Source organism: Diospyros lotus, chromosome 3, assembly GCF_014633365.1.
Source record: "Diospyros lotus cultivar Yz01 chromosome 3, ASM1463336v1, whole genome shotgun sequence".
Lineage (NCBI taxonomy): Eukaryota > Viridiplantae > Streptophyta > Magnoliopsida > Ericales > Ebenaceae > Diospyros > Diospyros lotus.
Genome location: NC_068340.1, coordinates 18,401,144 through 18,427,586, shown reverse-complemented (window position 1 = coordinate 18,427,586; position 26,443 = coordinate 18,401,144). Strand labels below are relative to the sequence as shown.

General features: G+C 36.0%; 1 protein-coding gene across 3 annotated transcripts; it reads left to right on the top strand.

Annotated features, from left to right (window-relative positions):
• Nucleotides 1–556: 556 nt before the first annotated feature.
• Nucleotides 557–24,247, top strand: LOC127797456 (tyrosine decarboxylase 2). 3 transcript variants are annotated; one of them, XR_008022224.1, is made up of 13 exons: nt 557–755; nt 849–969; nt 2,898–2,970; nt 3,096–3,326; nt 4,269–4,432; nt 5,559–5,699; nt 7,952–8,011; nt 8,771–8,935; nt 9,489–9,545; nt 15,634–15,698; nt 16,547–16,670; nt 23,475–23,625; nt 23,828–23,974. XR_008022224.1 is itself a non-coding variant. In XM_052330374.1 (13 exons), coding segments are annotated over exons 1-13 (1,470 nt in total). In that variant the 5' UTR covers nt 558–753; the 3' UTR covers nt 23,957–24,247. The 3 variants fall into 3 exon arrangements, 2 of the variants coding, with proteins under 2 accessions (XP_052186336.1, XP_052186334.1); XM_052330374.1 differs by having other exon boundaries at nt 558–755; nt 23,488–23,625; nt 23,828–24,247; XM_052330376.1 differs by lacking the exon at nt 23,475–23,625 and having other exon boundaries at nt 23,828–24,247.
• Nucleotides 24,248–26,443: the final 2,196 nt, after the last annotated feature.

Genomic DNA, 26,443 nt, shown 5'->3' with positions numbered 1-26,443 from the left:
CTTTTATCCTAAAGTTTAGTAAGCAGTGAGTGAGCATTTTCTTACTTAACATTGTTCGTCTACTATTTATTTTTAAATTATGTCCACATGATGATGATGATGATGATGATGATGGTCTTACTTAAGACTCTATTATTTACTTTTTGAAATTTATAATTTTAAATCAATTAAAGCATTTGAATTCGGATCAAATTCTAAAATAGAATTATAACTGAAAATGACATATTGACATTTTTTGATCGGAAGTTTTGTTTTTGAATTTAAAATTTCATAAATAACAAAATTATTTAAAAATTAAAAAAAAAAAACTAAAAACGAAACAATCTCTAAAATTTTGAAAACGTTGAAATAACACGTGCATGATTAATCATCACATCCATATTTTTACCCCTTTTTTAGATATATAATATTAAATTTTATAAAAATCTTAATTCATGAGGCTAAGTGTGATTCAAGTATCCAGTCATGTTGTTGACAGTGTGGAGTGTGGATTATTCGGAGGAAATGAAAAGTCCAATTTGGCCTCCTTCAATGCCGTCCTAACTTCTTGTCCCCTCTGTTCAGGAACACAGCACCTCTCTCTCTCTCTCTCTTGGCTATCGCCCAAAGCCCTTCGATATCCCCGATCCTCTTCTCGTCCTCACATGTATTGTTCGAGCCACACCAAACCCTTCTGCATTAATCATCATCTTCTTCAAACACTCAGCACCATTTCCCATTGCTTCTCTGTAACTGATAACGTTTACAACAAACATGTAAGTGTATGGATAAATAAATGCTTGCCGCTGAGAGTCAATCATACTCACCCTTTACTTCTTTTGTTGGTTTGTTTGAATTGCTGGGTTTAGGGAGGGTGGTTTGAAGCCAATGGATGCGGAGCAACTCAGAGAGAACGCTCACAAGATGGTGGATTTCATTGCTGACTACTACAAGAACATCGAGAGTTTTCCGGTCCTAAGCCAAGTTCAGGTCTCCGCAATCTTTTTTTTTTGTTTGTGTTTCCGTTTCTTCTAGGCTTATGACTGATTAACTTGGTGGGTGCATCTCAAAATCATATGGATGAACAATGCTTTTGAAGAGAAAATAGAGAAGCAAACTTGTATCTGGGACATGAATTCTTTTTCTTTTCTATTTGGGTTTTTTGTTGCCACGGTTTCGGCTAATTATTTATATTTTCTTGGAAAATGCTCGTTGATTTAATGATGTTTATTGAGGCTTGTTTGCGGAGTGGACTAGTTTAAGCTCTGGGGGGGATATTGTAGACCTTGAACTAGCACAGATACTATTGAGCACTGTTCTTCCCTAGTGAAGTATAGAGTAGAAAGTTTGTAGTGAGTTGGCAAAGGGAAACCTACTTGAATCACAAAAGGCATCTAGCACAAACTGCTCCAGACAGGAGAGGAGAGAGAGAGAGAGAGGCAATGTGGCAGTGGAGAAAGGACGGAACTTTTGAATTCATTGAAGGACACAGCGAGATCTGGAATCCTGTTGTGTTGTGTGTCTTGCAATGATGGACCTTTATTTATAGCGGAGAGGTAAGTTTCATCATGGTAATAGCGATGATAGCGGCAATCCTCTTCAGATATAGAAATTTGCATGGACTCTCTCTCTCTCTCTCTCTCTATTGTCATTGGTCACAATGGAGGGCTTAATGAAACCCACAGTTGGAGGGGTCTGCCTTGGCCTAGGTTGTCAAAGCTGTCCATTAGCTGGAGGTCTTTGATGGAAAGTGGGGCGTTCATGTGGAGAGTTCTATTAGCTTAGTCATTGGTGTTACGAACAGACAAAATTCTCTAGGGAAAAACCATAACAAGTTCAATCCCAGGAAACTTAACTTCATGGCTGGAAGCAATACACACAAACTCAGAATATAAACAAAAACTGAAAGAGTAAGGGAAAGAGAAGAGACCAAGGATTTACCATGGTTCACCCCAAAAATAGGGTTATGTCGACTGTTGAGCTCTGAAGAGAAGAGCTCACTACACCATATGATAAACGGAGATTACACCCACACAAACAACTCACAACACTCTCTGTACATCACTGGTTCACTTACAAAATCACCCCAATAATCACAAATACATATTAGAGGCATATACCTATTGAACCAGAGAACAAGAAAAACGTATACAAAGCATTTACAGAGCAAACCCAAAGGAAACCCCCAAAACCCTAGGCAGAAGACGACAACTCCTCCCTTTTCCCCCCTTTTCTCTTCTGACGCTCCATACCCTGAGGAGAGAGATAAATAGCAATTTTGGACAGGCTGGATGGAGCCTCATAAAGGTAGGATGAGAGGCTGAGATCAGATCGTGCAACACGATCAATATTCCAATGGAAAGACAACCGGGTGCCTGATGGAGCAAGGGATGGTTGCCGCGTGCAGCCATTCTTCTGGTGCCACAAGGTAGCTTGCGGTTGCCACATGTGGCCTTCCTATCTCCAAGCTCAAACGGCACCGTTTGATGCTTCACCTTACCAATATCAATTGGCGAATGAGACATTCAACCAGAGAGCTCCATTAGCTGAGTTCAGGAGGTGCTGTCCTTGTAATAAGTAGGTGATGTTCCCAATGTAGAGAGTTGCTTTTGCCAAGTGGAGGATGTTCCCAATTATCCAAGGATCTTGAGTAGAGAGTTCTAACGGTCGAAGGTGCCGCAAGGAGCTTTATGGCACTGGTCAATTTGTATGGCATTATGAATGTTACCTTACTTTATAAACTTCTCAAGAGAGCCTATTCATTATTTGGAGATAAGAGTTTTATTTTTTTATTTTTTTGTTTGGAGGGGAAAGGAAGTTAACTCTTTGTATGAGTGCTGTAGTTATTATGTTTCTGTAATCAGTCCAGTAATTTTGTAGAACTGAAAAGAAAAAAAAAAAAAATTGTTGTTCTGCAGCCAGGGTATCTGTGCAAGCTTCTTCCAGATTCTGCACCAAGTGAGCCAGAGCCATTAGAAGCTATTCTTGATGGTGAAAATTTCCTCCTTTTTCAGACCATTTAGTCAACGACTGAAAACATAAACTAGAAATCAACGGAAGTTTTTATTGCATATACCATATAAATGTTTATACATACATTTTCAATGTGGATGCAGATGTTCAGGCAAAGATCTTTCCTGGGGTGACCCATTGGCAGAGCCCAGATTATTTTGCATATTTCCCATCTAATAGTAGTATTGCAGGATTTTTAGGAGAAATGCTTAGTGCTGGTATTAACATGGTGGGTTTTAGTTGGATAACTTCTCCTGCAGCAACAGAACTTGAAATGATCGTTCTGGATTGGCTTGCTAAAATACTTAAACTTCCTGGTGATTTCCTCTCAACAGGTAAAGTTGCAATATCTACATTTATTAGATTTGATAGGAATTAGGAACCTAGGGAAATATCCTCGTTCGAAGATCTAAAAATAGATCCCTGTTCCTTGTTTCTTTTCTATTTGGATTTGTACAGAGAAAAATTAAAAACAAAATTCTTTAATATTTTTAGGTATGTACTTAAGCTAAATGGTTTCCTAGTAAGCTATTGAGGTTTTAGGAACTCATTTGACAATATGGAGGAAAGCATTTCATGGTCTAGGGCACATTCCAAATGAATCTTTTGTTTTAAAGCCAGGAGTGCTGAGTCATCCTTTTATCAGATTTTGATTGGAGAACGATGGAGGCCTCTTCTCGTCATTATTGCATAATTCAGTAATTCAGCAGTGCTCATAATTCAGCAAATTACATTGCAGTAATATTTACATTTGACTTCATATAGTAGGATGCTAAAACCTGGGTTATTATATGGCTACTCGTGGCTGTGGGTTTTTATGAGGAACTTATTATTTTATTTTTTCTCACACATCTTGTATAAAATATAAATCAGACAGACTTCCCTGAGAAGTTGAAGTTGGATATTTTCAGGTCTAGCTAGTGATAACTCATGAAGGAGGTTGAATTGAGTAAAATTTCAGTTATTGGTAATTTGATTTTGGAAGTTAGGTAATATTTTACTGCTGCATCGTATGGAGAAAGATCACTACAGTTGTATTCTTTGTTACCATTATATGGAATTTGAATTATTTTAAACTAGCCAGTTATTTAGATTCACTAACTAGGAGAAAAGATTGCTTATAATGCAAGAGTCATCAAGTGCTTTAGTGCTTGGAGAATAAATTGATTCCTGTCTTAAGTAATATACAAATGTAACAAATGTACCTTTGCTAGTTAAACTGATTAAAGATAAAATACCTTTAACATATGTGTTTTCTGTTCGGAAATGCATTGCAGGAGAAGGTGGTGGAGTAATACAGGGTACAGCTAGTGAAGCTGTTCTAGTTGCTCTACTGGCTGCCCGTGATAAAGTTTTAAGAAGGATTGGAAGAGATGCCATAGGAAAACTTGTGGTTTATTCATCTGATCAAACACATTCAGCTCTTCAGAAAGCCTGCCAGGTATTAGTGGAAATTTGCCAGTGTTTTGTAGCTTTTTTTCAATGTGATGGCACTATTTTGTTTATGCATTATTATGAAGTATGCCTACACCAGGTTTCATCTCCAATATCTCACATTTTACCTTTCATCCTTAATTCAAATTCCCTTAGGTCTCCTAAGCAATCTTCCTAAAGCACTCACTCGTTCTGCCATTTATTTTCTTTTAACTATCAGCAACTACCAGCAAGTTAATACTCTGTTGAACTATTATCCTGCTGAAATTACTGGAAATATGTTATTCCTCTAAAATCTCACTTAAGCCATTTTTTAGCTTATGCCTAACTTAGAACTTACTTAGACAAGTATTAAGTACCCCATGCAGGGATTTACAGCAAGAATGCCTTGTCATGGAAGAAGCCATTCAAGACTAACCTGCATTATTTATTTCATCCCCATATTCCTAGATTTAATTAAGCATCCGGTGGGCATGAGAAGGTAGGTTATGCTTCTGTCTCTATAGGTGTTATGCATAAGCCTTCGTGCATATGTCTGTTTGAAAGTGACAAGACATTGTTAGCCTATTTCCTAGTAGGTTATGCTTTTAAGACAAGTGGTAACTTTATGTGTATCAAAGCTTTATTTTTGGTTGGGGGTGGGGGTGGGTTGTCTTGTGTTCAACTCTTGTTATCTTTGCTTATTCTTTTGATTGGTGTTTATTATACACTATTGTTTTATGTGTGTTAGCACATCCAAGTGCAACCAAATGGTAGCATGTGAAGGGGAGTGTTAGAAAGCTTGATATTTGGGCCTTTTTCCTCATAGCTATAGTTTTTAGGACATGTAGGTAGGTTAACAATGTCAATAAAGAATCATGGCAAAAAGCTCTTAGTTAATGACCAACGAGTAGAATTATTGCACGTCTCTCAATTTTGTTATTTAATTTTTTCTGTTTAGGAATTAACATATACAATCGTTTATCCTGCAGCTCTGACCTTAATTTTGCATTGCAGCTCCTCCAAACATTTTCACCACTAACTGAAAAGAGGGTGGCCTTTTTTGGATATTGATAATGTTAGTTAGGATGCTGAAGTTCTGCTACAATACTCGTATCTGTTTATGATTTGTTGATGACTGTTGTAACTGGCAGATAGGAGGTATTCACCCAGACAATTGCAGGTTGCTGAAGACAGATGAGGCCACTGAATATGCTCTTTCTCCTGAATCACTCATTTGTGCAGTGTCACATGATATTTCTGTTGGTCTAATCCCTTTTTTCTTATGTGCTACTGTAAGCTTCAAAGAACTTTTAGTAGCAGTTTATTTTTCTTCTTTTCTTGCCATTTGATTTTTTTTTTTTTCTTTGCTCATTCCCATTTGATTTTCATATTTCCTAGTAAAGATACTAATATGATTCCCCCCCCCCCCCCCCTCCTCTCTCTCTCTCTCTCTCACAACAACAACAACAACAACAACTTGAAAATCTTGCTTGTGTTCACATGCCTGACGGATTTCATCTCTGTGAAATTTATATGGAGTTCTTGTCCTGTAGCTGGCAGTCTGAAGTGGAGGAAATAGAAAAACAATAGCCTAAACTGAGGGTTTGAATTTGAAAATTTATTGTGTTTCTTTTTCTAGACTACCCTAATGTTTCCATCTATCTCTTGAATTGGATGGCATATAATACAGCATTGTGACTCCAAAAACCGTGTACTGATAAGCATTTTTCTCATACTACTTCATATCCTATTCCTACCATATGCAGATATTCTTCCTTTTTGGCTTTACCACACCACTTGTTTCAAATATAAAATTGGATGTGCCTGTGTGGTTACATTTGTTCCTCAAATTGTATGTCTAATGAGCTCATGATGAACTTAAACAAAATTTTCTTAGAACCTTAAGTAAAATGTATATATATTTGAAATCCTTCTAGGATTCCATTGGACATAGGGATTCTCTATAATATGTTGAAGGTGTTAAGAGACTGATAGTTAGATTTTGGCATCCTTATACTCGGATTTGTTGGAGAAGATAAAGGCGAAAAAATTCAAGTTATACATGAGAGGATAAGAAGAGAAGAAGATAAAGATAAATATGTAAAAAGATGAAGAAGAGTTCAAGCTGGAAGGATAAGGATGCTCCAGAAAATCAGATAAGGAAGTCCTAAATTCAGTCTAATCCTAATCTGAAATATGTTGTTGTAATCTAGTCCTATATGTTAGGAGATTTCTTAGGAATTTTTGTATATATATATATATATTGCATCCCTTGGATTAATGAGATTATGGAAGTTTATTCCTCTCATTAAAACTTCCAACAGTTTATTTTTCAGGATTATTTAGTTGGGGAAGCATGCTTCCATGGAATCACATTTCTGATAATGATTATGATACTCTTTTGAAACTTTGAAAAACATTTTGAATGCATGTAAGATATGGTTAAGATATCAGAGGAAAATTCCAATAGAACTATGGGAAAACATGTAAAGAAAACTCTTCTAGGCATTATTTGAAAACTTGAAATATTCATTTTACGCATTAGTTTTCCTTCAGTTCCACTTAAGCATCCATTTTGCTTTACTAATAGTTACTTAGCAATTTATTTAAGTTTCTTAAAATTTTGACTTCTCAAGTTTTGATTGTTTCTTTGCTTCCCATTTGTATACATCTTTTGGCTGCTTTTCCCGCTTTTGTTTCTGCTGTTATTCCTCTCTTCCTCTTCCTATCTTACAATTATGGTTTCAACTTGTACTGTTTGTTGAAATGACTATGAGAAGATTGTAAACAAGTGGGATGACTGTCAGTTAGCTATACTTCTCTATGTTATGTTTGTCTTGTTGATGAAACACGTTTATTGTATCTTATTTTGGTGGTGGTGGGGAGGGCTGATCCTTGGAAAACAAGATTAAAACTGTTTGATTCTTTCCGGAAAGCTTGAAAGGGAGAAATTTTAAAGACATTTGAACAATTACCTATGATGTGCGAGGAGTTCTAGCTCAAGTGCTGCATGAATAATAAGTTGGGGTCAAACAAATTTCTTCTTTGAAAATGGTTTGCAATGAAATCTACCTTGAAGCCTTCTTTTTGAAATAGCTTGCAAATAATGTTCTCTATTAGTTCAGATAACAAATTTCTGTTTACATTATTTTTGCGAATTGGACAATGTTGTTGGTGTCCACTTCTATAAACTTTATGGAACTGAAATCTAAAAATGTGTGATTTTAAGCATTGGGTTACTGATCATAATTTGTCAAGGGCATGAAGTTATTTGATTTGAGTTTTCTAAGAACTTATAGCCAAAGAGATAGAGGAAAACAGAGAAGACTTGGTGGAAAACTCTTAGGAATAACCTGGTTATGATTGGTGAATTAGAGTCTGTGCAGCCAACCCCGCCTAGTGGGATAAAGACTTGGTGGTGGTGTTATTTTATCATGCAGTGGGACCTGAGAGCCTGCTTAATCCAGTGGCCTGGAGATATTCTGGTTTCTACTAACATGTCTTATAATGTCAGCTAAAAAAATTCTTGCTCATGTGTCTGCAGATTGGTACCACTTCTTCAACAGCCGTGGATCCTTTGCTTGCATTGGGAAAGATTTCCAAGGTGATAAGTTTAATTAAATTGCTAGGACATGCAAACATGAGAGCTGCTTCTGATAGTTAGATTTCCTATGCCATACTGAAGAGAGTGCTCCTAACTGCCACCAAAAGTAAAAAGTGAAAATGAAAACAAAGATTGAAAACTACCATTCCACTCATGGTCATTTATTGTGATCAGCAGTACAGTGCTACAGTGATCTGAATAAGAACGCCGTTTAGAGAAGAAGAATGTGATATTAACAAGAAACACAACTTGGTTTTTCCAGCAGTCTGAGAGTTCTCCATTTAAAGAACAATTACTCATAAATAGAAGAAAACCCAAAAACTCTAGGTCATTCCTATCAAGGAGTTTTGGGTTAAAAAAAAAATGCTAGGGTTTAAAGATTTCGAACAGTGAGGCATCTTGATCTTGGCCATCTTTTTCTCTCAAATTTGGCATTTCTTCCTCCATAATCCTTGTGTCTCCCAAGGTTAGAGAACTAGGTCAATTAACTACATTTTGGTTTTTCCCCCTTTTTGTTGCATGGTATTACATAGATTTAACAAGCCAACAATTCTTATTGTTCCTTGTAGTTTTTTCCAGAGAATTGATAAGTTTTTGTGGAAGTCATGTTATCAGCATTTCTAGAAGCCTAGTTGGCACAATTATATAAGAAAAATATTCCGTACTAAACTTCACCTGATATAAGTGGAATGGTGCCCTTTAATAGAATTTCATTACCGTGTGTTGTATTCATATATGTGCTATGTCTTATTAATGCAGAGTAATGGAATGTGGTTGCACGTGGATGCTGCATATGCTGGAAGTGCTTGTATATGTCCAGAATTTCGCCATTATATGGATGGTGTTGAAGAAGCTGACTCATTTAATATGAATGCACACAAATGGTTGTTAACAAACTTTGATTGTTCACTTCTCTGGGTAAAGGTATAAAATTATGCTCTTGGTGCATGCATCCGTACATGGTATCAGTATGTCTTCATATGCTAATCAAAAATAGAAAAAAAGGTGTACATCAGTGGGTGTTCAGAAAACCTCCATAGTTTTCCTGAAGTAATAGGTTTGTGTTTTCAAGTTTGATTATCCAAAATGCTTCAGGTTTCTAGTTGTTCTGTTATTGTGGAATGTTGGTTGTTGCCTTTCTTCATCTCTTCAAATTGATTAAATAATATATCAGTTCCTATAAATAGAAGCTGCATTGGCCATTGAGTAGAAGCAATGCTGGAAAGATTAGTTTAGCTATATTTCTGTTACTGTTTTTCATCTTACCAATTCTATGGAAATACTGTGTTGCTGATTTCACTAGGATGTTCATCTGAGTGCCATCTGTCTAACTCTTTGTTGAGCTATGAGGAAACAGAACTTTTGCTGCTAAGTGAGGAAGCAAAATTTTTACAGCATGTGTTGTCTAAATGTCTCATGGTATGGTTCCTGGTCAATATTTAAGCATTATGTTCTTATGTCATCTACCTATTGACAGGATAGGAACGCTCTGATTCGGTCACTCTCAACAAATCCAGAGTTTCTGAAAAACAAAGTAAGCATATTTCCACATTGTCTCAGTATGTTTCTTGTTGATTATTAATGAAAACAAAAATCCATTGTTTTTGAAAGACAAGGTAAGCGTCCTTCTATGCTGTCTCAGTATGTTTCTAGTAGATTATTTATGGGGAAAAGATCTGTGAAGGAAAACATGGTGCCATGGTGGCCTGCTAGCCTTTGCAGTAATCTGGTCTTCACTTATTCAGTTGTTAGCCTATGTATTGATCTGAGTTGAAGTAAACTGGTGTTGCTATTCGATTGTAAATGGATATTTATTCTTTGAGAATCAACCATCAAATTCTTACCAAGGTGCATTATTAGTATTTGTTTGTTTTTATTTTTAAAATGGGGACTACTCAATTTGACCAAATTATGTATATGATATTTCTTCTACTTCTCACCTTTGGCTGGTTGTGTTTGATTCCGACACCTATTTGACTCTATCACACTTAACACTCTGTAACGTATATTACCAAGAATCTACCTAATACTGTTAGCTGGATGTTATTGAGCAGTTCTCTGTGTTACATGTCTTTTCCATTTTCCTCATATGAAGAGAGTTAGTTTGAATGTGGCAATATCAAGTTGCTATGGTTTTTGTTGGAGAGATAAAAGAGAGAGAATTTAAGCTTCACACGAGAAGATAAAGAAGAGAAGAATTCAAGATAAAAGATAAGAATGTTCCTTAAAATCAGATGAGGAAATCCCAGAGTAATCCTAATTCTAATATGAAAATATGTTGTTGTAATCTCGACCTAAATTATAGGAGTTTTTGTGTATATATTTACATCTCTCGGATTAATGAATTCATGGAAGTTTATTCCTCCCATTAGAACTTCCAACTATGTTTATTTTTCATGGTATCAAAGCCATGGTTATGTGGCAAGATTTCCTACCTATTCTCCTCTTCCTACTGGTTGTAGACTCCTTTAGGCACACGATATGGCTGAAAATCAAACAGCAAGCGAGGCTTCAACCAATTTACCTTCTCCAGCAAGGATTGCTCAAGTTCTATCGTCTCCAATTACTCTAGATAGCCATTCCCTTCAGATCACTCAGCGTAAGCTAAATGGAACCAACTTTAGAGAATGGTTCTAGTCCGTTTTGCTGGTGATCCAGGGCAAGGGCAAGGTTGGTTATCTAATAGGGACAATCTCTAAGCCAAGCACAGATTCAACAAATTATGGTGTGTGGGAGGCTGGAAACTCAATTGTGATGGCATGGCTGATCAATTCTATGTAACCAAAGATTGGAAGGACTTATCTATTCTATAAGACTGCTCACGAGATTTGGGAAGCCATGCAAGAGATCTACTCTGACATGAAGAATACAAGTCAAAGTTTCCAGATCCGGTCTACAATTCGAACAACAAGACAAGGTAATAGTTTAGTCACTGAATATTACAATGCTCTAACTGAATTGTGGCAGGAGATGGATTTATTCCATGAGATTAAATGGGGATGTGTTGAAGATGGGAAGAAGTATAAAAATATGATAGAAAAAGAGAGAGTATTTGATTTTTTGCATGGTCTTAATGCTGATCTTGATGAAATAAGAGGGCGGTTGCCTGGAACCAAACCCTTTCCATCAATAAGGAACGTCTTTGCAGAAGTCAGAAGAGAAGAGAGCAGAAAAAGGGTGATGTTGAATCCTTCAGGGATGACCAATCCTAATGCAAGTTCTCAGACATTAGCCTTGGTCTCCTCAAGGATAAAATCATCTAATTCACCTAAAGGGGAGCCCTAAAAAGACAAGCTATGGTGTGCCCATTGCAACAAGCTGTATCACACAAAGGAGGCTTGCTGGAAATTACATGGAAAACCAACAAATTGGAAGCCAAGAAATCAGAGGAAAGGAAATCAAATAGCCTATGGGGGAGAAGCAAAAACAGGGAAATCAACAAATTTGGCTTTATCTGTAGATTAGTTGGAGATCCTACAACAACTATTGAACCAAACAAAGGTGACTAAAATTGAGACAATAGAAGCCCCTAACCCGACAGTGTCTCTTGCTAAACAAGGTACACGTAGACACTGTCTAATCTCCCTCAAATTTCCTATAGATTGTTGGATAATCGACATAGGCAAATCATATGACTAGATCTCTTGAGGTACTATCAGCCTATGAACTTTGTTCTCAAGGCCTAACTATCTCAATGGATGATGGTACTACAGCCATAGCTCAAGTAAAAGTTACAGTTAGTGTGGCAGGTCTAAATCTGAAATTAGTCCTTAATGGTCCTGATTTAAATTGCAATCTTATATCAGTGAGTAAAATAACCAAAGAAGAGAAGTGTTTGGTGACCTTTTTTCCTTCCTATTGTGAATTTCAAGACCTATATTCGAGGAAGACGATTGGCAGTGCTGAGGAAAAGGGAGGCGTTTATTATATATCAAAGTTTGGACAACCCCTTAGATCTAGGTCACAAATCCAATCCTCCTTGTCTACTATTTCAACTTTTGAACTTATGTTATGGCACCAGCGTTTAGGGCACCCTAGTTTTAATTATCTCAAAGTTTTGTATCCCCATCTTTTTATTAATAAAAGAAGTGGCCATTTGTTTCATTGTGAACAATGCATCATTGCAAAACAAACTAGAAGCTCTCATCCATCTCATGAATATAAACCTACAAAGCTCTCATCCATCTTTTTATTAATAAAAGAAGTGGCCATTTGTTTCATTGTGAACAATGCATCATTGCAAAACAAACTAGAAGCTCTCATCCATCTCATGAATATAAACCTACAAAGCTCTTCTATCTTATTCACAGTGACATTTGGGGACTAGCTAGAACTCCTAATTTAACTAACACTCGATGGTTCATCACATCTATAGATGACAATACAAGAGTTAGTTGGGTGTTCCTAATGAAAGACAAATCTGAAGCCTATGATGCGTTTAAGAGATTTCATCAAATGATAAGCAATGTTTTTCAAGCCTCAATTCATGTTTTAAGATCATATAATGGCAAGGAATATTTTTTCAATGATTTCAGTCATTATCTAGCTAAACATGGCATTATTCATCAAAGTTCATGCTCTTACAATCCCCAACAAAATGGGGTGGCAAAAAGAAAAAACTTCCACCTTCTTGAAACTGCAAGGGCACTTATGTTTACAAGCTCGGTTCTTAATACATATTGGGGGGAAGTTGTTCTTAAATCCTTCTACTTTATTAATCGCCTTCCCTCCAAAGTTTTTGGCTTCAGAACCCCTTTGAGTGTTCTCCTTGATTTCTATCCTCATCATACTAGGGTGCTAAACTCTTCGTCTCCTAAAGTGTTTGGATGCACTATGTTTGTACATAAATATCAGCCTTCTCAATCCAAACTTGAACTTAAAGCCCTTAAATGCTTATTCATTGGCTATTCTCCTACTCAGCAAGGATTCAAATGCTACCATCCTTCTACCTGAAAATTTATTATATCTTGTGATGTATCTTGAACACCAACCATTCTTTCACACCACTTCTCTGCAGGGGCAAGTACCTAATGTAAAGGAACAGTGGGATTCCACTTTGTTTCTACCTATGGTCTCAAATTTAGAAACTCCTCTTGTTACTAAATCAGTCCTTGAAACTTAAGCTTCAATACCTAATTTAGGAGGAGACCAAGAAGATCAGATTTAGGAAAATCCAACTTCTGATAAACCTCTTTTAGTATATTCTAGAAGGCCTCGTTCTCCTCAGCCAAACCCATTGTCACATCCGAAGGTATGTCCAGAAACTGATGACAATGCCAACATGGAAAGGTTGGCAACTAATAAGACTGATGATCTTGAGATTTCAATAGCACTAAGGAAAGGGGTGAGATCGTGTACTAAGCATCCTATTTCAAATTATGTGGGATATTCAAAGTTATCCCCACAATTCAAGGCCTTCACGACCAGCATTGATGATATAGTGATCCCTAAGGATATATATAAATTGAAGGCAACAGTAATAGATGAGATGCATGCTCTAAAAGCTAATAAAACCTGGGATATTGTCTATCTACTATATGGGAAGAACATTGTTGGCAACAAATGAGTATTCACAGTAAAGTACAAGTCAAATGGAAGCATTGACAAGTACAAAACAAGGTTAGTAGCCCAAGGGCTTACCCAAACCCAAGGGCTTGATTATGAAGAAACTTTTGCTCCAATGGCCAAGCTTAATTCTATCTGAATTTTACTATCATTGGCAATTAATCTAGATTGGAGGTTACATCAGTTGGACATCAAGAATGCATTCCTAAATGGGGAGCTAGAAGAAGAAATATATAAGAGGATTCCCCCAGGCTTTGAAACAAAAAGCACAAGAGGAAAGGTATGCAAGTTAAAGAAGTCGCTATACGGCCTCAAGCAATCTCCAAGGGTCTGGTTCAAGCGATTCAGTACACTATTATTCAGCTAGGATACAAACAAGGGTTGGCTGATCATACCTTATTTACAAAAGTTGAAATTGATGGCAGACAATCCTTATTGTCTATGTGGATGACATTATCATTATAGAGGATAATGTTCTAGAAATTGAGAAACTAAAGGGGCAACTGAGGACTGCATTTGAAGTAAGAGATTTGGGAGAATTAAAATACTTTTGGGGAATGGAAGTAGCAAGAAGAAAGGAAGGAATATTTATATCTCAAAGGAAGTACACACTTGATTTGCTGAAATAAACTAGTAAACTTGGTTGTAAATCGGCTGGTACTCCCTTAGAGCCTAATTGGAAGAACAAAGAAGATAGCAGAATAGAATACCAAGTAGACAAGGGAAGAAATCAGCAGTTGGTGGGGAAGTTGATCTATCTATCACTCACATGACCTGACATTGCATATGTTGCAAGCATAGTAAGTCAGTTCATGCACTCTCCCACAAGAAGACATCTTGAGGCTGCATATTATGTTCTAAGGTACCTAAAAGGAACCCCGGGAAGGACTCTTGTTTAAGAAGAGTCAAGATAGAGGAATAAGAGCATTTGTAGATACTAATTGGGTTGGTTCTGTTGAGGACAATAGATCTACATTTGGATTTTGTACAAAAGTATGTGGGAATTTGGTAATTTGGAGAAGTAAGAAGCAATAGGTGGTGGCAAAAAGAAGTGTAGAAGTAGAGTATAGGGCTGTTGCATAAGGGTTATGTGAGCTGATTTGGGTGGAAAAAATGCTGGAAGAGCTACACCTACTAGTACTCTCTCCAAAAATTCTTTATAGCGATAGTAAACTAGCAATTAGCATTGTGAATAATCCGATTCAACATGACTGAATGAAGACGTGAGAATTGATAGACATTTTGGCAAGTAAAAAATAAAGAGAGAAGGTATAAATCTCACTCATATTCCTACTGAATTCCAAGAAGTAAATATCCTTACTAAAGCTATCCAAAAGCAAGAATTTGAATCTATTAAAGGCAAGCCGGGAATGATGGATATCTATTCATCAGCTTTAGGGGGGAGTGTTGGAGAGATAAAAGAGAAAGAATTTAAGCTTCACATGAGAAGATAAAGAAGAGCAGAATTCAAGATAAAAGATAAAGATGTTCCTTAAAATCAGATACGGAAATCCCAGAGTAATCCTAATTCTAATATGAAAATATGTTGTTGTAATCTAGACCTAAATTATAGGAGTTTTTCTTAGAGTTTTTGTGTATATATTTACATCTCTCGGATTAATGAATTCATGGAAGTTTATTCCTTCCATTAGAACTTCCAACTACGTTTATTTTTCAGTTTTGTTTTCCTAAATTTCAGCATCTATATACTTGTACTGGATTCCAATATCTCCTTTTCCCTTCTTATGATCTCTTAATTAGCAAGTCCCACAAGTCATAAACTGAAAGCTTGGCGAACATTTTCTTGTTCCATGTCATTCTATGAATCTAGATATCTTTCAGTTGTAATTATGCATGAGTTTGTTATAATCAATGAATCATTAATCATTTTAACTTCTAATACTTGAATTAGCTTTAATTTGGCCTTTCATGTTACAAGAGAGCCATGTTGGGTAGGCAGATGTCTTTTAGTTTGACTATTGACTTTCTTATGGAGTTGATATAACTTCCGTTGTTTTATGAGACTTATCCTTCTATTTATATGGTTCATGTTCCAGGCCTCTGAAGCCAACTTGGTTGTAGATTACAAAGATTGGCAAATTCCTCTAGGCCGCAGGTTCAGGTGTGTAGTCAGACATTGAGTGAACCAAGTGTCTTAAACTACCAAGAAGTTTCTGACTTATGCTAATGACCTAATAATCAATACATGACTAATTTTGAATTGAAATAATCTATTGCAAGTGCAGGTTCAGAAATGAGGAGATTAAAAAGCGTCTTATTAAGTAAATGGTTAGAGAAAGGGCTAAATGCTGTTCTATGCAGTCTACCAAATTTTAGGTTTTAAATTCATTGTCCAATACAGTACATTTTTAAAACACCAAATGGATCAACATTTCTAAGCTGGGTTTTGGACTGAAAGCATGCCTCATGGGCCAACTGAAGTCAATGTTGAACCTATAACCATTTTTAAGCTTGTTAACTTTCCACTAGTCCTAGAAGTTCAATCTACTAGGAAAAAGGCTTAACGTTATTTGTATTTATCAAGTTTTCCAACACTTCTCACTTGCAATCTTTATTTTGCATGTGCGCAGACTAAATCAAAGTGCCTAACGGCTCAAATCAAGATTGCATAATTTTAGTAATGGGAACAACAAGTATAACACTTGAATTTGGGACCTATTGAAACTGGAATTTTGATACCTTGTTAATTTACCACTAAGCCCAAAAGTTTTTAAGTTGCTTGGAAGTGGATCCAACAATTATATAAAGATTTTCAACGGCTTATCTATTTTTATTTTTCAAATCATGATGTTTATTGGACCAGTTCCAATAATTTTTGTGGCATCCAGTCATCTGCTATTTTATCTTATGTGGGACTAAATTATTAATTTCTTCAACTTTGTACTGAATCTTCTTTTTGCTTAGTCAAAATTTAGTTATTGCCTTGTCTAATACATTGCTGCTTCGCAGATCACTTAAGTTATGGATGGTATTACGATTATATGGTTTGGAAAACTTGCAGTCTTACATAAGAAACCATATCAAATTGGCTAAACACTTTGAAGAACTTGTTTCTCAGGACCAGAGATTCCAGGTATTACACAATTGAAGTTTGTTAGATACTAACTGGTCCAGAAGAGCATATAATATTTCTTTTACATGATTATTGTTCTGATTCCGGTTTGATGTATTTCGTACAGTTCTTTAAAGCCGTAAAATGTGATGGCCCACCATGCAAAATGACATTTTTAACCTTCCTTGGCACTCTTTCTTTTCTATCAAAGTACGCAAGTGAATTTACTAGCCAAAAAAAAAAAAAGTACACAAGTGAATAAAAGGAAAAGTACACCCGTGTGCTTGAAGGTGCATGAACATCCAAATTTAATTCTTCTTGGCATCGTAGAATTGGTAAATCTAAAAGCTTGTTTTCACCTGCTGATGTTCTGTTAGTTGTATCAAGCACTAGTAATGTCTTAAGGCTGCCTGGTTCTTCTAGGGTAATAAGTGTTAGACAAATAAACCGATCTAACATGCTACAAACATTTAATAACATTTAGATCAATGTGGAAAATGGATCGTGGATTACCTCCGGCCATTGCCGTTCTTTCACGTTTTTTGTTGGCTTTGGCACTTCCAAGCTCTAGAACACTCCTAATGATGGTGTATGATGAAGAGAAAATGATGATTGAGCTTAGACACCAAACCATGTATATATATGTACGTTCTTCCATCAAGTATGGGCATCCATTACCTCTTTACAACTCAATCAATGAGCTAACGTAGCTGGAAATGTTTCGACCATAATCAATCAAGAAATTACATTTACATCTCAATCAACATAGCTGGCACATAATGGAAACGTTCGACCATAATTAATCAAGGAACTTTACATTCTCTCACTTGGTCCATACGTTTAACTTGATGCCTTAACTTAATCTCATTGTTTGTCGTTTCTCAAGAAATAAATACATGAATTATGGCAGTAAGTCCTCTAACAACGAGTATTACCTTCCATGTATTACAATGTATTCAGTTTCTCAAGAATTGTACTTCATGTGGCAACATTACTTAATGAATAAACTACCTATGTTTATTCTTGGTCTTATACAAATGTGTTTTCTCAAATATATTAAGGTGCACATGAATATGGGAAAACATCACAATAAATAAGAGTTCCATTCAAATACTGAATGTATACAATTACATAGTGAAACCAAGTCCCATTTTTTCTACATGATCCTTGAATTTCAATGGTGTCATGCCTTTAGTAAAAGGATCAACAATTATCAACTCAGTACTGACGTGTTCAATGACCACTTTCTTTTCTTTAACACATTCCATTATGGCTAGGTACTTGATGTCGATGTGTTTACTTTGACTTCCACTTTTGTTGTTCTTAGCTATAAAGACAGCAGCTGAATTGTTGCAAAAAAATCTCAGTGGCTTAGAAATGGAATCCATAACTTTAAGCCTATATATGAAACTCTTAATCCATACACTATGTGAAGTAGCCTCAAAATAAGAGACAAACTCAGCTTCCATAGTAGAAGTAGCAGTCAAGGTCTACTTGACACTCCTCCATGATATAGCTGCATCGACCATCATAAAAATGTATCTTGATGTTGATTTACGTGAATCAACGCAACTAGCAAAGTTAGAATTTGAGTAGCCAATCATTTCTAGATTATCTGTCTATCTACACATAAGCATGTAGTTCTTGGTCCCTTGAAGGTGCCTCATTACTTTCTTTGCAGCTCTCTAGTGGTCCATACTTGGATTACTCTGATATTGTCCTAACATTCCTATAACTAGTGTTCTAAAACGCGTTAGGTGCTAGTCGGGCACCAGACTGAGGCCTAGCACCTAGGGCGCCCAAGCAGAGCCTAGGAAAACTGTTGTTTTCAGCAATAATGCAACATAAACTTGCATTATTTTGTAACATTCATTGCTTCCTCGCATTATTTTATACTTTCATCTATTAGTAAGTCACAGAAAAATTAAATTATTGTATTAACAATAATTTCACCCATGGTGTTGTACTTTTCCCGACTTTTTTTCCCACAAAATTTTCGCCCAAGGTTTCCTAGCAATTGCCCATTCAATATGTGCTTTTTAACCAATGCTTTGCTTTGCTTTGGTCTCTCTCTCTCTCTCTCTCCCCTAAATTTCTCTCGTTTTCCCAGACGAGTTCCATTTACTTTAGAAATTTCTCTTCCCTAAATTTCTCCAACAGATCCATTCTTCTTTGCTCCATCTGTTCAATGACTACTACTACAAGAGGCAAAGAGCCCACCTCCTCCTTTTCCACTTCTTAGAGCAGTGGCAACTATCACGTGTTCTTAAGCTTCAGAGGCGATGACACTTGCTGGACCTTCGTCGGCCATCTCTACATAACTCTTACGAACGCCGAATTTCGCACCTTCAGGGACGATGATGAAATCCAAAGAGGAGAAAGCATCAAGGTTAAGCTGCGGAGGGCCCGACGTCTAGGATGCCGATCGACATGAAATTGAGACAGCTAGGGGCCGCTTAATGCCTAGGCGGCTACGCGACCGCCTTTTAGAAGACTGCCTATAGCAAATGCAATGTTAGGACTTGTGTAGACTTGAGTATACATCAGGCTTCCTACAATAAAAGCATATGGAATGTTCTTCATTTGTTCCCTTTCAAAATCATTCTTCGAGCATTGGTTCAAATTGAATCTATCACCTTCATAATGGGAGCTACACTTAGTGAACAATTCTTTATCCGAAATCTCTCTAAAACTTTATTGATATAGGTTTCCTGAGACAGACCCAAGATGCCTCGAAATTTGTCTCTATGGATCTTAATGCCAATGACATAAGATGTCTCACCCATATCCTTCATATCAAAATTTTTAGAGAGAACTGTTTTACCTCATGTAGCAAACCCTTATCATTGGTTGCAAGCAAAATGTCATCCACTTATAAAACAAGAAAACAAATCTTACTCCCACTAATCTTTTGATTTATATATTGATCCATGGAGTTCTCAACTAGTGTTTTAAAAATCGGCCTAGGCAGCTGCCGTGAATATGGCCTAGTTCGCCTCTCTAGGCGCCGACCCGATTAATCAAGCGAAGACGGCACCCAGGCAGTACCTAGCCGCCTAGGATGCCTAATTTTTGGGTTTAAATCTTACCCTTTGTTGATTCTGAAGCCTCTCTTACTCCTCTCAGCTGTCTCGCCCTCTCATACTCCTCTCAGCCCAAGGCTGCTGCTGCCTTAATGCCGTCGGTACCTCCTCGCTGCCTCCAGCTCCATCGCGACCTCCTCACTGCCTTTATGCTATCAAGCTCCATCCTCGCTGCCGCGTCCTCGTTGCGTTAACGCTGTTGCCATCAAGCTTCATCTTTGCTTCCGCTTTCGTTTTTGACCCCCTCTCTCTCTCTCTCGTGCGTGCGTGTGTTGTTGGGTGTTAGCTGTTAGGGTTTATTATGTTATTTAATTTTCTTTTCTATTTATATGTTAGATATATATATATATTTTCTTTTCTATTTATATGTTAGATATATATCTAATATATAAATATTAGATATATATATATTTTCATGTCACTTTCAACTTTAATTTAATTGAAAATAACATCAAGTTACATCACAAAGTTAAAAAAAAAATTAAAAAAAACCAACAATTTTCCTAAGCTCGCCTAGGCCTTGCCTGCCCTAGCTTAGCGCTCGACTAACGCCTAGCACGTTTTAGAACATTATTCTCAACAAATCCGAATAAAGAAATTACTTCGTGGAATTTAAAATATCATTGACAGAACGCTTGTTTTAAGCTGTATATAGATTTCTTGAGCTTGCAAACCAAATGCTCACCATCACTAGAGGGGAATCCTTCAGGTTATTACATATAAACCTCTTTCTCTGATCTCCATTGAGAAAAGTCATTTTCACATCCACTTGTTGCAACTTAAGGTCAAATTGAGCTACTAATGCCAAAATAATGCGCAGGGAATCTTTCTTAGATACTAGAGAAAAAGTTTATGCGTAATCGATTCTTTCCTTCTAAGTGAATCTCATGTTGCCTAATGAGTCATTCTTAGTCTTAAAAAACCATTTACAGCCAATGGCTTTTGCACCATGAGGCAACTTAACAAGATTCCAAACTCCGTTACTCTTCATAGAACTCTTCTTTTCTTTCATGGCATTATACTATAATTCTAACTTTTTGTAAGTCATGGCCTGTGAAAATGACCCAGGATCATTTCTGGCTTCAATGCTATAGTTAGATTCTTGTAGGCATACTATATAATCGCTAGGGATTGTTTACCTCTTAGTTCTAGTGGATCTCCTTAATGTTGTATCAACATCTTCTTGAGAAGTTAGTAATTCAATCAGTTGTTCAGGAGGTGCTAGTAATTTTTAAACTACTTGATCCACTAGAATGTTGCCAACAGCTTGTGGAACTTGATTGATTGGTTGTTTAACAGTAGTTGGAACTTGAGGGGTGTTGTGAACTATAACTAATGTATCACTTGAGGTGGAAGGTTAAAATTTTGAATGATCATGTTCAGGAATTTTGTTCCTGATATGATCGCTCCCTGCTGACCAAGTCATTCTTAAGAAACTTGGCTTTTCTTGATTCCACAATTCTAGTGCTATGAGATGGGCAATAAAATCTGTATCGTTTAGACCTTTCGACATATCTAACAAAAAACCCACTAATAGTCCTCGCGTCCAGCTTCTTCTCTTGTGGATTATAAATTCTCACTTCAAACAGGCATTCCCAAACGTGCATATGTTGCAAACTCGATTTACAACCCTTTCATAATTCAAATGGTGTCTTTGGAACAACCTTGGTTGGAACCTGATTTAATATATACACAGTAGTCTTTAGTGCTTCAGTCCACAAAGATTTACGAAGATTGGAGTTGCTAAGCATACTCCGTACCATGTCCAATAATGTTCAATTTCTTCTTTTTACCACACCATTTTGGTTTGGTGACTCGGCTAGAGGTTAAAGATGATACTGTTTTGTTGTCGTTTCAATTTGGCCATTCAATGGATTGGTTTTTCATGGGCTTTTAAGTGAGATATGCCTTGCACATTTTAATTTATTATCGGGCCTGAAAATTGCTAGTTTTTCATTGGCTTTTGAGTGAGATGGGCCTTGCATGTTTTAATCCATTACTAGCCTGCAAAATTAAGAATAACTGCTAGCCCATTTTTGCTAAAAAAAAAAAATAATAATTTGTGATTATTTGCTTCAACTTATTTGCATGAATTAATTTATTCTGTCTATATTAATTTATGCAATATGTTGGATGAGTTCATTTGCATAAAATTAATAATATGTGCATAATATTATGATTTAATTATGCAATATTGTGTTATGTTTATTGCATGATATATGAGAATATTTTTGGTGCATAATATAATATATATTGTGCATAGTTAAATTATGCAATACAAATTATTCGCATAGAGCTTAATTTTATGCATAATATTTGAATGTCTAGTGATCTTTATAACTTTAATTAATTAAGGATTAACCATAATATCTTTAATTAAATAAAATTATATATTATGTTTAGGATCACAAAGAATTATAGACACTAATTGTAATTAATTATACTTAATATAATAAATTTTTTCTCACAAGAATTTTTATTATATTTATATAATTAATTAAGATAAAATATCAAATTATTTCATAATATTCCCACAAGAATTATGAATTAGTACATAATTTGATAGTTTTATCATAAAGTTTATTTTTAATAGAATTATTTTCATAATATACTCATAAATCATGAATTGAGTACATAATTTAATAACTCTATCATAAAGAACACACAAATCTGCTTGAATTAAAAATTTAGCTCACTGACAATTTTTATGTCATTAAATTCATTCATGTATGATTTACATTGGTAAAACATGTAATTTATTTAATTATACCTCAAAATTTTGACATAAGCATTTATAATATTTATGCAGCTTCACAACTAGTTAATTTTCTAATATTTGTTGCGATATTTCTGAATTAATGGGTGATAACTTTAAGATATGGAAGGAGAGAATTATTCTCCATCTAGGGTGGATGGACATTGGATATGCTATTAGGAAAGACAAGCCACTTGCAATCGACATTGCAGCAGATATCGCACTTTATGAATGTTGAGAGCAATCTAATTGCTTAAGTGTGATGTTCTTAAAATTAAGATTAAAATTTTTGCTAGTATACGTGGTTCTGTTGATCAACATGAAAAGGTCTGAGACTTGCTGAAAGTGATTGATGATCAATTCATCACTGTAGATAAGGCGCTGACAAGCACCCTAATTATGAAGTTCTCATCCTTGAGGCTCACCAGTGTAAAAGGTGTGCACGAGCACATCATACAGATGAGGGGTATTACGGCTCAACTTAAGAAACTCGATGTGACAATGTCTGATTCCTTTTTGGTGCACTATATATTGAACACTATCCCACCACAGTATGGGCCATTCAAAATCTTGTACAATCACATAAGGATAAATTGTCAATCAATCGCTTTTAGCAAGTCCTGAACCTTTTCATATTGATCGATAGAACCACGTATACCAACAAAAAATTCAGTCTTAATGAACATCATGCTCAGGCGATTAGATTGTTCCCAGCGTTCATAAAGTGTGATGTTTGCTGTAGTGCTGGTATTAGTGATTGCTGGTGACTTGTTTTTCCTAATTGCATGGTTAGTGTCCATCCACCCCTTCAAGACGTAGTTTTCCTAAATAATTCATTGTATTGACAGTAAGTCTTAGTATTCTGTATTTCAAATTATACATTATGTTAGGTGAAATCTGTGGTTGTTTTGTCTGGAGACCGCAAATCTTTTTTCCAACTGAATGGGATCCTTTAAGTTAACGTCTTTACGTGACTTAGCATTTCAGTTTACCTCTGCAGGTTGTTGCCCCTCGGAAGTTTTCACTTGTTTGTTTCCAACTTCTGGCTCCCGATGGCAATGAAGATCGTGCTAAAAAATTAAACCATGATTTACTTGATGCTGTTAACTCAACTGGGAAACTATTTATCTCTCATACAGTATGTTAATCTTGCTTTCAGAATGTTCTTCCATGAGAAAATTCTGGATTTTTCTGGCCATGTTTCATTCTGTAATTGCCCAAAAAAGGAAAGGAAGAAGAAAACAGTTTTTTTTTTTTTTTTTTCCGAGCAAAGAATACAGCTTTCACACGTCATTGGTTATTCTGGAATTTCTGTTGCTTATGACAGACTTTTTATGCAGGTTCTGTCTGGCAAGTATGCACTGCGCTTCGCTGTAGGAGCTCCATTGACAGAAGAGAGGCATGTAACTGAAGCATGGAAGGTTTTACAAGAGAAGGCGTCTTCCCTGTTATGCAAACAAAATCACTAGAGGGTTGAGTAAGTCAACTCTCTGTGGTATCTGTTGATTCACAACATTCTTTACTTTATGAGGTTAATTCATTGTTGATTAAACAGTCCAGTAGTTATTGATTAAACATCATCACATTGCTCCTTTGTTTCTGGAAGCAATTTTTTATCACAGGCAGTGTGTTATTTGTTACATTACTTGCCAACTATGACACCTCGTTTCTTAATTTTCAGTGCAGAACATAGGTTTACAAATTGTACCTTCAAATACTACTAAAGGTCTAGAAAATGATTAAAAAAACAGCGTTTACAAGTTGCTACTTTTAAGCATTCCATATTATTGTTGGCGATTATCTAGCTAGCGATTGTCTGGCAAATTAATTTGTGTCTTATATCCTGCATAATAATCTCAGATTCCATATTACAATTGCCCTTTATGCTTGTGAAATTAAATTCCCCAGAAATGTGTTAATGAGGTCTATCTAATGGTGGACATCAGAATTGGCTTTGGCTTAGTTTCTGTTGGAATGCTGAGAATAAAGAATAAATTGATAGTGTTGAAAAAATTAGAATCAAATCCTGATGGTCAAGATATTAGAATAAAGAATAAATTGATAGTGTTGGAAAAATTAGAATCAAATCTTGATTATTTCTTTTATGGCCGAGATCTAAGTGATAAGGTTGTTTGGAAATATGAGAGGATTACAAAAATTAAAGTGATAAGGTTCTGAGATTAAAGAATGAAGCAATTTATAAGAGATAATTCTAGCAAATTTAAAGTTCAAGTGATAAAGTCTAGTTCAAATTTTTTCTTGTTTTTTAGGAAATGTTTAGAAGATTTCTTGTAAATATATTCCATGCATAAATAAAATAAAAGATCGAATAAGCTTTTTATTTAATCGAGTAACATTTCCTTTAATCGAGTAATCTTTCTTTATTTTTTGAATAAGTCTTTATATAACTCAGTAAGGTTTCTCAATTATTCAAATAAGTTTTTTTTTTCAATTATTCAATTTATTTCATTCTTGTTCATGGCATTAGAGCTGACAACTCTATTGGTCGATTTCTTCTTGTTTAGTTAAGTCATCTATACTTACCGGTTCCTATTCTTGTGGTGAACAACACCTCTTTTAGCAACCCCTATGCCACTTCTTTGATCTCTTATATTCCACCTCTTTTAGCAACCCCTATGCCACTTCTTTGATCTCTTATATTCCATCTCAACTAGTGTTATTAAAGGCGTGTGCCTAGGCATAAAGCGCACCTTTTGATATTTTGCCTTTGATAATTAAAAATAATTATATTTTTTATGATAAAATTATTTTATTAATGGTTATTAACTTGATATTCCAAATTACTTTTATATGTTTTATTAAGTACGAAAATGAAAATCAATTTCATCATGTAATCCAATACTAAAAATCTTGAAATAAATTTTTTATGGCATTTGGAATATTATGTCTTATTTTATTAAAATATGCAAATATTTATTTAAAAGATGTTTTACCATTACTAGTGAATAGTGAACAGTGCCATGTGAATAGAAAATCTAATCGTTGTGAACAGTAACAGTTATAAAAACAGTCTGATTGCCTTCGAGCATTAGAATGTTTCCCAAGCGTACCTCATTATCTAGATGATCTTTCAAAAGTCCAAGTACCATAGGATGTACCTAACTGGGGTCTCTTCTCCTGGTGTGAGTGTTCCTTTTGGCAGGGTTAGGCGACTTTGCCAAACTGGTTGATCTTGTCCCTCTCAACATCTTGTGTTAAAATTGGCTTTTAGTTATATTTCTCACAAGCGACGTCAAATTGTTGTTACCAAAAATACAACAATTAAAATTTATGATGTGGGGTCTGCTCGAGCTCGATGTCTGGTGAAGTGAGGTTACTATGAGAGAAGTTATCTCAAGAGAGTTCGACACAAGAATTTGCCGCAAGCTCCTTTGCCACAAGTATATGTCTCGTCGCAAGGATTTCGGCACAAGAATATGTCCCGTCACAAGCTCCTTTGTCACAAGGATCTGACTTCACTGCAAGGAGTTAACTTTGCTGCAAGGATCTGACTTCACCACAAGGTCTTGCCGCAAGGATCTGACTTTGCCACAAGGTCTCACCGTAAGAATTTCACCCTGTTGATACTTAGAAATAGATTAGAAGGCTCGTGGCAATCCTCGTCTGCGACGACCCTCTGATGCCTAAGTCAGTACTGAATGCAGATAATTATTCTCGAAAATAGTGAAAATGCAGTCAATGTGTCAAAATTTTACTGAAATTGGAAGTCCTTTTCAATGTCCTTGTAGTTGGGTATTTATAGGGCGCGATTCTCAAGGATGCTTGGTGCTGACACGCGACGCTTGTTGAATGGGGCTCTTGGCCTCGCCTAGAAAAGGCTCTTTGCTGCAAGGCCTTTGGGCTTGCTGCAAAGCTAGGCTGGCCGTAAGACCCTCGTGGCAAGGGCTTGCGGTGAGGCTCTTTTGGTTTGCCGCAAGGGTACTCGAAAGTCCCCT